Raw genomic sequence first — 14,795 nt, forward strand, 5'->3', positions numbered from 1 at the left:
GATGCTAAAATGTCCCATTGAGCTGTAGGGGGCAAGAGAGTCTGGTGATAATTCTCTGTGGGTTTGTCCCTACTGATCCATTGCACATTATACACAGCTATTTTCTTTGCTGTTTATATAAAGATATGGATTAAAGTGGCTCTATGTATCTCTTGGTGAATATTTTATTTCTTGTGCTGGACTTATATGTTCAACGAGAAGAGAAGTGCTCAGTGTGGACTGTAAGAGAATGCAAACACTTCTATTTCCTGAGTCTTGTTTGCTCCTGCTGACCAAATACTTTTCAAACAGAAGCGCACACACACACACACCACATGCTGGAGGCAGAGAGAGAGAGAGATTAAGACAAGACACACCTGCACTGTACAAGTGTGTGTGTGTGTGTGTGTGTGTGTGTGTGTGGTTTTGTTATAAAGAGTGTTGAGAACTGCATTTATGACAGCAAAGCAAGTCTTATGTCCCTGGTCAGTCTTTGCTGTTGCATTTGTGATGACTGAACGACAATGAAAGCAAAGTGCAGAAGTTGCAGGAGAGAAGTGATGAACTTGAAGAAAATATGAAGAATGAGGACAAAGGGAAGGGAGGGAGGGAGTAATGATCATCATGACTCCAGTGCTATACTGTTACAGACACCTGACCTACTGGTATGAGCTCAGTCTGTTTTCATTAGTAGTAAATCAAATCAAAATCCAGACTTAATCTTCTCATTTATTAGTGAGTCAGGCAACAACATGAACCTTAATATCAGATTTGGATTTGTTAAATACCAAAGAGCAAGAGACACAGCCATTGCAGTGGTATTTAAATGAGAAGTGAATACATGATAATATGAAATCCACCTCTGTTATCCATAATCTCCATGCACTCCAAGGCACTGCTATGCACATTAATCACCAACGACAAAACCCAATTTGAGCTTTATGAAATTATGCTCAGCAGTGAGGTGTTGTTCATGAGCAGCCATTAAGTTCCTAAATCAGGTTAGACTTCACGGTGCGCTTCTTCATCTCAAACACTTCCCAACAGGCCACTACCGAGTCTTTCACCTGCTGAGGGTGCATGTTTTATGACTATTCATCATCTACACTTCACCTCAGCGGGAAGCAGGATCTGGCACCATCATTAGTCTGTCTGCACTAAATGAGCTTCCATTCATTCAGCAATTACATCCAGCAACGAGTGCTTGTGTGTCTGGAATGATTAAAGACAAAATAAGCATCTTAGACATGAAGAGTGGTTAGGTTGTTTTCTTGTGGAGAGTTGGATCAGGATGGTGGTTTTCAACGCCTTTTATTTAGGTTAGTGGTCCTGTTTATCTGGTGGAAGGAGCGCAGACTGGCAAGGTTCAAGGATGTGATCGTGACATCACTGCATATAAATTAATCAATCATTAAGAAAGTCAAAGTTCCAACTCCTACAAGGAACTTACAAAGTTTCCCATAATGGCCTGAGCTCTTGAGGTAAACAGGAAGTTCAACTTAAAAGATCTCAGAAGAGTTTAGTGTGAGAAGTGCAATGGGTCACAATAACAGAGCATGTCGGCCGGGGAGAGGTAAACATGTCAGGGAGGCTAAACTCCTCGAGAGTCCACCTTTTCTGAGCAACTCCTCTCTTCAGAACAGTGCAGCAATGAGCACTGGCTCAGACTGACATTTCTGGGACAGCTATCAGTGTGTGTGTGTGTGTGTGTGTGTGTGTGTGTGTGTGCGCGCTCTAGACAGTGTATGTACCTGACTGAGAGATGTACCTCCAGACATAAACACATTAAGGATACAAGATTTTGGCTGAAACCAGTTGACTTGAAAAGACACCTAACAAAGTGATCCTGATTATTATTAATAATGTGCTGAAGTTTTGATTGATTTGAAAGCCAGGAACCTTTGCATGATAAACAAGACATCCATCCATCCATCTGTCTTCCCTCCAGGTTGTGGTGGAACCAGCCTATGCAAGGTAACCTTCCCAAACCACATCCTCTACCTCTTTCAGGGGGGGTCCCAAGGTGTTCCCTAACCAGATGTGGTATACAATCCCTCCATCATGTTCTGGGTCTGCCCCAGGGTCTTCTCCCAGGCGGACATGCCCAGAATACCTCCACAGGGAGGCATACATCAAAATCAGACCCTCAACTGTCTCATTTAAGCTCTGCACCCACTCCCTAAGGGTGAGCACAGACACCCTACGATCCTCAATCTCCCTCTCTCTGTCTCTACCCAAAAGCCCGTGGTTATACTGTAGGTGATGGTTGGCACATGGATCTACGAGAAAATCAGAAGCCAGAACAGCATGCAGATTGCTGCCAATGCTGCACAAGTCTGCCTGTCAATCTCCCACTCCATCTTCCCCTCAACCAGAAATATACCAACTGATGACCCAATATAAAGAAATATATGGAACTGGAAGAAGTCAGCTTCTCAGATTTCATTAGCACAGGTAAATTAAACTTGTTTTGTAGGTAATTAAAGGGGAAGTAATAATACTTTTGGCTGACACTTTCCAATGAGATTACAAGTGTTATGTAATTTTGCTAATGAAGTGTTGATTGTTGAAGGTTCTCAAACCAGAAAATACAGTACTTAAAGTCACAGGTGAGCAAGGCAGAGAGGTGGATGAGGATGTCTTTCCAGAAACTGCAAAAATCAAGGAAGTGTGTTTTGTCATTTACACTGATGATGGTCATGTATTTCTGTATATTTCTGTATATGAATATTTCTTTTTTGTTTTGTTGCAGAGATGTCAGATTGGCACTTGGTACTGGCAGATAACCTTACCTCCATAGTGATTTGTGGTCATTAATGCCCAGTTCCACACTGTAAAAATTAGTTACAATGGGCAATCCAATGTCGAATAAAATCAGTTTTGATATGAATAGATGTTCGATGACAATGAAGAAGTGTCTTTGTTGTCTTCTCTCAGAGAGGACCAAAAAATGTTCTGAAGGTCCAAATTCTCCTAAAAAGGCGAGGAAAGAGAGAGAGCAGATGCAACTGGCAAAGAGAGGGACAGGTCGCCCACATACACACAAACTGACACACACACACACACACCATACGGCCCAGCAGGAGGTAAACACACAAGCAGGACTTGGCGAACACACCAACACTGGCAACCACAGTGCAACTCACACGTGTACATGAACACAAGTGTGATCAGGCACTGTATTGACACGTCATCATCATACTGTCTTTACAGTAACTGTCAGGGAGTCAGTGCATGTGTGTTGATTTCAAGGCCACTTACTGGCCACTCTCTCCTCATGCTCCTCTCAGGCTAAGCTCATTGTGCTGCATCTTCATTGTGCCCTGATTACCGCTCCTCCTCTTGTTCATCACAGCCCAGCAGGGACTGGCCTTTTGACATGCATGCACAACATACTACAAATCAACATTCTTCTCCTCTTCTCTCTGCATCTGATGCATCTTCCCCCAATTTTCCCCTCCATCTTCCTTGAAGGCAGAAAGCCCTCCAGCTCCCAAACTTCCTTTTTTGATCTACTTTTCCTTCCTGTGGGTTCATGCGAGGGGAAGTGACAATGCTGTAGATTTTTCCCCCTTCTCCTCTCTCATTTTCCAGTTTTTGCTCAATCTCAATGTGCTGGTTCCTAGTTCACAATATCTAAAGTCCCTATACCCAAAAATTTCTTCTCCTCTGCCCACCTTCTCCCTTCTTTTTTGTCCTCATTATCCACTCCTCCTCCCACTTTTCATGCCTCTTTAAAAGACCAGGACCTCAGATGCAGCAGCTCTCTGTTCTTTTCCCTGAGAGAAGATTCACTAAATTCCCCTTAATTTAATAAAACTTTGAAAGGAGCTCAGTGCCCACACCTCATATTCCCAACCTGCCCCTGGCTTGATGTCTCAATTTCCCTCTTTCACACTCTTTATACTTGTTCTCCTTGTCTTTTCCCATCCACAAATTTCTCTCTCTTTTTCTGCAAGCCCTTATTTTGTAGCCAGACTTCTTCCCCCTCTGAAAATGTCAGAGCGAGCATGTTTCGGCACACTTCGATTTCCCCTTACTGAAAGGAGAAAATGAATTCTCATCCACGCATGACCTACTCCCATTAATTAACATTTCACGAGGAAGTCAGACGTAATTGGCATGTGGGGCATGTTGATAAGTGAGATGAATGGCTCTATCTGCACACAAATACTATCTGTTTATCTTCGAGATGATCGAGCCTTAATTACCCTCCACAACATAATGCGCTGGTCACACTAGGGTGAAAAAACTGTGATGCTAATAAGAGTGCCAGCTGTGCTGAGGAGCTGTTTCTCCATTAGTTCTTTCTTGACTCACCTAAACAAGATTTGAAATCAAGCGTCCCATGTGTAACATACTGGCTGTGCGGGCTAAAATGACCCCGCGGCTTTATGTCCCTTTCTGCATCGCTCCTAATTTTTCATAGTTCTTTAACTTTATTACCACTGGAGCAGTCTGACCCAAGTGTTATGCTGGAATTCTCTAGTAACTCTTCTCCATCTTCTTAATTGCTTCATACCCATTTCCTCCACCCGTGCTGCCTTTCCTCTCCAGGTCTTCAGGGTTTATTTAGGCAGAAGGCTTCTGTCATTGTCGGCTTACGAGTGGAGATTAATGAGGCGCGCTGTTAATAAAGCAAAAAAGGAAGATCCACTCATCACACGTGCTGCGGAGAACGCCCAAACATACATATGAAGGCACAAACACACACGCACAGTGGTATTACATAATCACTCTATTAAACATGTTTTCTTCGGGAAAGCACACAGAGGGAGGTGCAGGAGACAGTTGGTGTTGTTTTATGCAGCTGTTAGGGCCATATTTCCTCTTTTATCTAGCTGAAGTTAAGTATGTTGGTACAGAGAAAACAAAAGTTTGCTTTGAAGTAACAGTGCGACTTAAGTAATCAAACTCATCTCATGTGTAGGAGTATAGGGAAATACTGCATTTGAAAATCTGCAATGATAACATGCTCTTATTAGATACACCTAGCTAAAGCTAATGCAGTCTAATACAACTACCTCACCTACCCACCTACCCTCATTGATGTAAATGGTGTTGACAAAGTAACAGACACAATTATAATTCAACAGTAACACAAACTGCAGCCTCCAAAAATGAACTGAATCACTACTTCTCTGAAAAAGTTTTAACAAAAACTGAACATTATAACCTTCACAAAGGAAGATATATTGAAGGATTGCTGTATAAGAATGTATTAATTTCAGCTAGGTGTAGATAATAAAATGGAATCTGATTGTACATCTGCTGTACTAGTGGTGAGCAAGGCACGGCGTCCAACAGCTGTCATCACCAACATAACTAACTGGACAAGACAAATTCCCATGAACATTTTTTTCAAACTTGAAATTCAGTCATCAAAATGAAAGGTCATCTGTGTGGTGAGTAAAGACATATTCACATTACAGTGGAAAAATGTGTTCTGCATTTGTCTGCATCATTTACCCCTCTGAAGGTGTGGCATGGTACCAAAAGGTGCTGTCTTAGCAACAGTGCCAGTGTTGCTAGCAGTAGATCGCTACATTTCAGAGACTCAAACTGTGCTTTTGTGACAAAACTGGAAGCTGATTCTGCATGTCAATACTGTATGTTGCCAAGAAAATATCTTGATATGAGGCCAATCAGTTATTGTACAGTCAACACAACTAGGCTAATTAGTTTTTCATTCGTCTTTCAGTTGGAGGTGGTCAACAGTTATTTGCTGCGCCCACAAATGTCAATACAGCTCAGGTCAAAGTTGAACAAATCTGAACTTGAATATCTTTGGAGCGATTGGTCAGACAAAACAAGCAATTTTGTAATTAGAATTTACCTTTGGCTCTGGGTAATTATGATGCTGCATTTTTTTTACTACTTTCTGACAGTATGTAGACTCACTGATTATTCGAAAAAAAGAAAAAAAGACAGATTGCTTAATAATGAAAAATGTTGTTAGTTGCAGGTCTTCCAGCAAATCCAGTCTGAGGTGAGTGTTATCGGCCAGTGTACACAACAAGATGCCAGCTGTGACAGGCAAATCGCTGGTTTACGGGCCCACTGGCTCAGACCTTTTAAACTGTGCCCCACCCACTGCTGTGCAGGGCCTGCGCTGCTGTAACAGAGGCAGGCATTTGCACAAGTCAGCTGGTGGCTGTGCTACAGTACAGATGCCCCACTGAGCCTGTTTTGGTAAGGTGGCCATTTTCAGACACAAGCAGAGCCGGGTGACAGATAATAAGGGCAGAGAGACCTGAGGCGAGGAGAAGCAGACTGTGAGCGAGAGCCAACAGAGTGTTTCCCCTCTCTGCAGCACAGCCTGGGGGACAGTCATGCAAACAGTGTTCTTCACACTCCAGCATTTAGACGTGCTGCATTTAGGCAATGTGTGATGTTTTCATTTGCACACCCTATCAACAACACTAAAAAGAGATCGTCTGACACAGAGTGTCTTATATCTCCATGCACTCGCTCTCAAGCACAGGAAGAGGTGTAAACATGGCAGGGATAACAATAACAACATGTATTTACCATAGAAGATGAGTTCAACTTGTTTTCTGGGTAATTATATATGTGTAAGATGGCATAGTACTCTCCTGTTTATGTGAAATTCTCACACAAAAAATGAGGCAGAATAAAAAAAAATCTACTATACATTTTCTGTTGTTTAATATCCTGATGTCGCAGTAAAGAACCACTTTACCACTGAGAGTCTTCACTGTTTCCTGTCTTGGGGGCAGCAGGTGTATAACAGTGTGTCCCCAGCAAGCCACCAAAATTCATTAACTAACTAACTAACTAACACAGTGGCTTACGTAACCAGGCATGGGACCAATATCTGCAGATTGCAATTTGATATCTGTAATTAAATCAACAGCTTATGTCATCGCTCATATTTTCCATCTGTTCAGACATCTGAGACTTTCAGGCTTATTGATTTCTGATAATTAAAGTATGGGTTTTCATGCACTCCATATTGCATCATATGTTAAGGATATGAGAGACTTCACAAGTTTGTACAACACTGTTTAAATCTGTTTAATCCTAATGACCAAACAAAGTTATTCATAATGATTAAATTGCTTGACTTTGGTCTGGATTAAGTCAAATCTGCCAAATATGACACTGAAAACATGAGAATCAATAAATAATGTAATTATATTTTTGTGTTTGTCTGTGATGGGATAATGAAAATAAAAATGCGTAAATATTAAATGAATTGTGACAGTTTTGGCAGCAAAACATCTAAATTCAATACAATATACATTACTTTAATATTCTAAAAATTAGTTAGATTAAAATCTGAAGCAATGCTTTGTTAAATATTTATTGTTATTTCAGGCATACTGATGAACAAATAATTAGCAAGATTGTTCATTAAGTTTAATATGTGCACTACAGCAGGTTTAAAAGTGTACTCGAGCTGAAGATATATTTTTATCAATAATGTTTTAATTTATTGCATTTGCATTAATTAAATAGGTGGATGCTTCTGTCTAAAGCACTATACAGATGAAGTGTAATTGTTGCCACAGTCAAGAAGAAGCCATTGAGATTTTGTTTCCAAGTAAATTCCTGATGAATATAAGATGCAGTGTTAATGACATGTTTTTAAACTCCATTGTTACTGGATTTGTAGAAAACTCATTAGTAACGTAGCAAATACTAGAACACTGTCGAGAAAGTGGAAACAGATCTGCTCTGAGCCTGACAGTGACACTTGGTGACTAAATAACATTCTCTTCTTCATAGCAGCAGTAAATCCAATAGTAGTAAAGTACAAAAAAAAGGAGTATTTGCACATCTTTCCTCTCACTGAGAGCAATCTGTGTGAAATTACCAGAGGCTGTGTCAGTCTGGGACATCTGGTCAGCCTGAAGTAATGTTGCTTAACAGTCAGACAGATTGTGATTTCTGACTGAAGAGCAGCCTCATGTCCACAGCCCCTCGGTGCAGTGATATTACATAATCATAATGTCTGCAATCTGAAGATCCGATCTGTTCCTCTGGGTTAATGACACACAAACAAGTGTTCGTCTTTTAAGCTGACCTCTCTCGCTTACATACGGCATTGTACAGTTACTTGGTCATCTCTGGCTGCTCTTCATTTACACTGTGTGTTGACGCACTGAGGAGCAAGGCTTGACTCTCTAAGCTGTAATCTGCTCTCTGTGCACTTCAGCATTAACATGTGGGGAGATTTGACATTGTGTAAGCCACTGTAGCAGCCGTGTTACCACGCTAGCTCTCCCAGCTGTTGCTGCAGGTTGGAGCTCAGCCGCTGAGAGGGTAATGGCTCAAGACTGGCAGGCTGATGGTGCAAGATGCAACCGAAATGTAGGCTACTGTACACTAACCTGGCACGGCCGATGGCACCAAGGCACTTTGCTGAATCCATGACATTTGTGCAGGAGGAAATCACTGACATCTAAGTAGAGGAACTGAGTTTGAAAGTGAAGGGAAGTCTTTTAGTCAAGCAAAGGATGGACAACACAAAAACTCTTCTTAAATTGTAAGTGACCAAACTGCACTGATGCCCAGTAACTGCATCAGGACAGAGGCTGCAACCTTGGAAGGTAAAAAAAAAAGCAAAGATGCATTCAGCTGTCACAGCTGCCAACAACAGGACGATGAGAAGGAAGGAACAAGGGATTTTTGCCATGTTTCAGCTCACCACCTGTCAACATGTCAAAGTGATGCAGAAACATGCAGGAACTCGACTCTTTTCATGTGACTCATTGTGATGCTCTGACTCTCTCTTTCTATGCAGGTTGACAGTAGGCAGATGACAGCTGACAGGTATACTGGCACCAGGCAATAAACCAGCAAGCCATCTTGTTTTTTTTCTGCACAAATAAGTGGAACATCAACAATATGAGCTCCTCTGGGGAATCAAGCACACTGTGATTGTATGTGTTCACATAATCGTGTCCTCAAATTTTATATGTTTAGTGTAAAGGTGTCTAAGAAAAAGCAGTGGGGGAAATATTAAGCAGCATTAGTCAGGATTAAATGCAGCAAAATAACCTAAGCCATTGGTGCCAGGAAGTACAACATAAAAACTACAGCGTAAATTGTCCTATCTAAGAAATAAACCTTTGTATTCTCAGTCTAAAGATAAACAATGTAGCCACTGAATAATCTTTTTCATGCAAGTCACTGTTTACTTTCCTCTCTTTCGTTCCTCGTGATATTCTCATTCTCACAGGAAACAGTGGCTAATGATGCCTCTCACTCTGCTCGTCATACCAATTAAGCCAACAGTGTAGGTTTCAGCAGTCAGAGTGTCAACAGGCCTGAGCGCTGATGACTGCTGTAATGAGATACAGAGGGGTAGAGGGTGTCTGTACTAGTTTATATAGATAAGTTATGTCAGGGCAGTATAAATGGAGGAAGTGAGCTACATACAATCCAGCAACTGAATTAATACCAGACTGAAAAGCAGCGTTTCACCTGTTCTGTTGCACCTCCGACCACACCCATCTGTGATGTCACTGTGTACTGACCACAACCTGGAGTACACTTATATGTCACCGCAGCAGGGTAAGACGTTTAACCACCAAAACTCAGCAAAAACAAGATGTTCAGCTGGAGATAAGTTGTTCTTAAAGTGTCCTGGGGTGCCCTGGTGGCCTAGGGGGTTTAAGGTGCCAACCGTGAAGTGCAGCCTCCCCCTGTGTAAGTATGAAGTTTCTACCTTGTGAAGATCCCGAGCTGTCGTGTTCACAGGAAGAGTCACAGCGTAATTGTGTCACAGGTGGTTTTTTCCAATTTCACCTCCAATTTCAATCTTATTTTCCACACCACAAACTAATGCACATAGTCCAGCCTTTGGGACAGATTCAATTACATAGAATGTGCATAATATGTCAGTGCACTTAATATTGGCTGGTCAATCAAATACATGATTGTTTTTTAATTGCTTTTATTACTATTTTATTGTTTTATTACATGATGTCCCTAGATAACATTCAAAATCTGTTTTACGTAGAGTTTTGGTGAACAAAACAAATGTTTTTAAGACATCAAGAAAATAATCAGCAGATTAAGTGATAATGAAAATAAGTGTTAGTAGCAGCACTTTTCATATGATTCCAATCACTGGTGTTGACCATTAAACCTTTTCCCAAGCATGTTTGTTGCTGTTTTCACCTGCTCTGACAAGTATACGTGGGATGAATGGGTCAATGAGTCTTTACTGAAGAGACTTGTCTTTACTGAGTCTTGAAACAGAAATTTTCAACATTATACATAAATGTCCTCCACACACCATTTTCTAAATCCCCAAAATATGCAAAAAATGGCAGAAGTCCAGTTGAGCAAAGACACGTGATAAATCAAACACATGGAACCAGATAAAAAAAATAATAAATCTAAAATACATGAAACACATGCAAACGCTCGGCAGCAGTGTTGTTAATGAACAGGGCAAAAGACAGATGGTTGGAAAGAGGATTTGCCAAGGAGAGTAACAGCAACATACCCATGTAAAGCATAATCTCTCAAGTCACACCGGCCAAATCTGTCACTGAAATAAAGTAGCATCACCAAAAAGAAAAAAAAAAGAAGATGATGATTTTAAAGGGACTTGATCTGGTGAAAGATCTCGACCCATTATGCTCATATAAACTTGTTTGTGAAACCCATATTGTTTCTCTATGGATGAGTCACCTTCATTCACTGGTTCCAGAGTGATCCTTGACTGATAATACCGCACTATTTACCACCTACGCCTAACAATGTGTTGAATGAGAAACAGAAAGAGAGGAGGGAGGGAGAGAGAGAGAGCACTTTTCACTCAAATGCTAATGCGAACATCTCCCCCTCTCCTCCATGTCGCTCTGTGAGTGGATCAAAGCATCTGCCGGACAGATGACGCCATTCACGCACTGAGGCTGGCACAAGGGTCACTCTCAACCCACAGTGCAAAGGGGCAGAGGGTGTGTTTGTGTGTGAGAGAGAAAGTGACAATGTGTGTGGATGTGTGTGTGTGTGTCTCTCCAAGCCTCAAGCCAGATTCAGAGAGTCATGACACCACACTGATTCAGAAGCTGAGGGGCAGAGATGGAGGAGTGTAGATGGAGTGATGGTGAGAGGGAGGGAGGGAAGGATGGATGGATAGGTGCTGGTGAGTCACTCACTCTGAGGCTGGACAGAAAACAGAAACAAGTTTTACTCATAAGCAGAGATCAAAATCTGAGCCCCCGATAGGTTGTTAGCTCTAAATTCAAAGCCATATCAATAAATCATCAACACTACACCGTGTAGCTGGGTCTAAAATACAGTTTCTTTTTGTTGTTGATGTACCATCCCCTATTGTCCACAAGGGTATACTGGCAGATGGTTCAAAACAGAACGTAATTTATTATTAAGGGCTTATTTTAACAAACCCATGCCTCATGCCTAGAGCTGCGACTAACAGTTGTTTTAGCAACACTTTATTTTATGGGCCTAGCTAATTTTTTTGGAAATTTTCTTTATTACTCTTGTTTGTGTAACATTTGTAGACATGGTACACTGTAAATGCCAGCTATTCTCTGGCACAAATAAAGGATGCAAGTTGTGAAAACTTAAATTATCAGCACTTAAAACATTTTAATTGTGGCGACAAACTGAGCCAGTTTCTTCAATAAAGTGGGTGAGTCCTGATTATCTTCAACTTTATTACACAGTGAGAAAGTTCAGTTAACGTGTGTGCTTTAGCTGCAGAACCATTTCAGAACTCCTACAATGCATGTGTTGACTAAATGATCTCTAACTCATCTCGTCATTTTTTAGAAACATTGTTAGATCATTAGCACTCTTCACGTGTTGTTTTTGGGTTAAAACATTCCACAAATCCTTATCTTCTCTAATTGGTGGAAAGTCATGAAGGAGGTTTGTTATGTGTCTTTATGTGTCTCAGATGAGTCATTTGGATTCATTGAGATATGAATAGGATTTTCTTGAGAACAACAAAAATAGAGTAACCTTAGAGCAGCCTTATCCTTTAAAACTACTTGCCTTTTAGCTTCTCAGTGCTAATTTCAAAGCTCTGAGGCAATATAATGACACTGCAATCAATCAACATAACTGTAATGCACGTATGGTATAGTTAGTGCACATCTGATCAACAGGAAGCACACAAATGATTCTGATGTGTGTGATGGCATCGCAAACAAGTTGGCTCTTTGTTGTGCTATTTTTCAACTTAGCTATACTGTATGGAAACTGTTTTTATTGAGAAAAGTATGAAAAACTTACAAGATTAAAGGGAAAAAAAAGAGGTGTTTGTGTATGAACTAGCCCCATATCACCATTTGGAATTCAAAAAGGTCCATCCCCAATGGACCTCCCTATTCACTCTGTGCCAAAGCCAGTCAGTAGATAATGGGCACAAAAACAGGCAGACCAAAATTCACAATGGGCACTTGAAGCCAGCAATGCGTGTATGTATGTGTGTGTGTGTGTGTGTGTGAGAGAGAGAGAGAGAGAGAGAGAGAGAGGGAGAGAGAAAAAGAGAAGAAGAGAAAGACAGAGAGAAATACTTAGGCAGGAAGATAGACAGATAGAGCTGAGGAGAAGCATGGATGAATAACAATAAGGTACCCCAGGAGTGATAAAGAAAATGAACAATGGCTCTTGGAAGGCAAGAGACAAGACTAATGAGTCTTTAAAAAGATGGCAAGATGAAGAGAAGCCAACACAGAGCAATCGCTTTTGGTGAAAGTTGATAAAACACCAGGCGTAAACAAAAGTGCACTCCTTGATTGCCTGGGATGCTACAAAAGCTTCACTAAACTGCATTGACTTAAAACACTTTAATGGCTTCTGATGTTATTTAATGAGGAGAACCAGGAAATCACAGCGAAGAGGCGCAGAGTATCGTCATCTCAGTTAATCAAGCGTATCAGACAATGGAGACTTTAAAAGCAGAGATTTTCATGTTCTTGCGTGTGTAAACATGAGACGATATTGGTGTGGGTGTGCGTCTGCGTCTTAATTGGTTTAGCAAGGGAGCATTCATTAGCAGGTCTTTCAGTCTGTTGAAGCTTAAGCATGAGAATACCGCGTCTAATTGGCTTTTTGTGCGGCGGTAGATGCAAAAACTACCACCACAAACAGCATGTTGTCGGTTTGCTGCTTTGCTGGAGCTTGTTGCATGTGACTGAACAGACACCAGTGCGAGCTGCGGCTGTGCTTAACCTCCACCTCTTATCTAACCAAGGACAGATCCCATTCCAGGGCTGGAGGGGAAGAGGAGAGTGACGTTCAACTGTTACAGCGGGCGGGTCATGCATGCGCCCCTGACCAGAGATACTATACCCCGAAGGGAAACTGCAGAGGTCAAGACCCCCAACACTGATAAAACATCACCACCCTGCCCCGACCGCATCACACAGGTTTGGGGGAAAGAGAAGAGGCTAATGAGGGACAATGTTATCACACCTGATGTGTGGACACAAACAGCTGCTGATACAGCAATACAGAGGTGCTTTATGTGTCAAATACTGCAGATAGATGGTTGACTTTTACAGAAAAATCAATACAGTGATATATTGCAACACTCCCTCTCATAATATATTATTGATAAAATGGTGTTTAAAGTGTTTTTAAATGGTCAGTGTAAATGGATTTCTCTGCATTAAGTCTGTAAAGATGGCAGACAGAGGAGAGAAGCCAACAAGAGAGACCCTATAATCTTTTTAAGTGTAATGTCTGCGGCAAATTCAAATTTAAAAACACTGATGGGGCAACCAGACTAAATTACTATGCAGCCTGTATGACCAGTCTAATTGAAAAAAAGCACAGAAGTTTCACCTGCATCGAAGCAAGTAATGGCCTTAAAGGTTTGAATCTTATAAGAAACTGAATATCTAATTATGAAATTTAAACACGGCTGAATAATTAATGTTGAAATTAATGAAACATTTTACTTTGAAGACCATCTATCTATGCACCTACACACATAGTGAGGGCAGAAGAGTTTTAGTTTCCTGCTGAACTTAATTAGCGCATGTTGAGAAGATTTGAGATCCCATGATCCATCCTTCACTAAACATTGAAATTCTGCTTTTAGCTCAGCCTTTTTGGCTTTTTTTTTGGTCTCAGTTTGACATTTGAATAGTATTCACATTGATGAAAAAAAAAAAAGCTCAGATTCTGCACCTGATAAAAACTTGTTTCTTATCACATGTCAAAAAGTCTGTGAGACTGAAACTGCTTCTTATAAGAAGTCTAATAAGTCTAATAAGATTTAGAGAAAAAAAAAGCTGAATGGAGAGGTCATGCATAAAGTATTAACTTACGTCTGTGTCGGGGCCCTTGTCGGCTCCAGGACAGGAGAAGCCAACGAACTCATGGCAGCGTTTGTGAACCACAAAACAACACACTAAGAGAAAAGAGAAGAAGAGAGAGAGAAGAGAGATTTACAGTAACAATTTATGACAAAACACTGAGCTGTTTGTCTCATTTTGTTCTTATATGCAACCAGCAGCACACACAAGACAGACACACACAGAGAGAGTTATATCCTTCTTCTGTCAAGTGTCTTATGCAAGTTCTCTGACAAATGGAGAACGTGCATGTGAATGATCATCAATCAACCTCAAAGTGAGTATGACAAGCCTCTCCCGTATGGACACGCAAACAAATGCATTCAGACAAACAGACTCACATGCGTGTGTGCACCCACACTCACACCCACGCAAAAAATGTCACTATGCGATCTTGGGTTCTGCAGCCGATGGCTCTTTGCAATCTGCTGGGGGTGGGGGTTGATGCTGCTTGCATCATTGTCTCCCGCTGAATCGGGGATTCTACCAAAGTGTCACTTG

At 41.1% G+C, this 14,795-nt stretch overlaps 1 protein-coding gene across 2 annotated transcripts in view; it reads right to left on the reverse strand.

Moving 5' to 3' along the window:
• Positions 1-14,795, reverse strand: part of prkcab (protein kinase C, alpha, b) — a 91,560-nt gene that overhangs the window by 48,307 nt on the left and 28,458 nt on the right. For both annotated transcript variants that reach the window (XM_018670836.1, XM_018670829.1), the window contains exon 3: positions 14,268-14,350. In XM_018670836.1, the coding sequence (XP_018526352.1) occupies positions 14,268-14,350 (83 nt within the window). The remainder of the gene's footprint in view (positions 1-14,267; positions 14,351-14,795) is intronic.

The sequence above is a fragment of the Lates calcarifer genome, linkage group LG11 (assembly GCF_001640805.2).
Source record: "Lates calcarifer isolate ASB-BC8 linkage group LG11, TLL_Latcal_v3, whole genome shotgun sequence".
NCBI classification, from domain to species: Eukaryota; Metazoa; Chordata; class Actinopteri; family Centropomidae; genus Lates; species Lates calcarifer.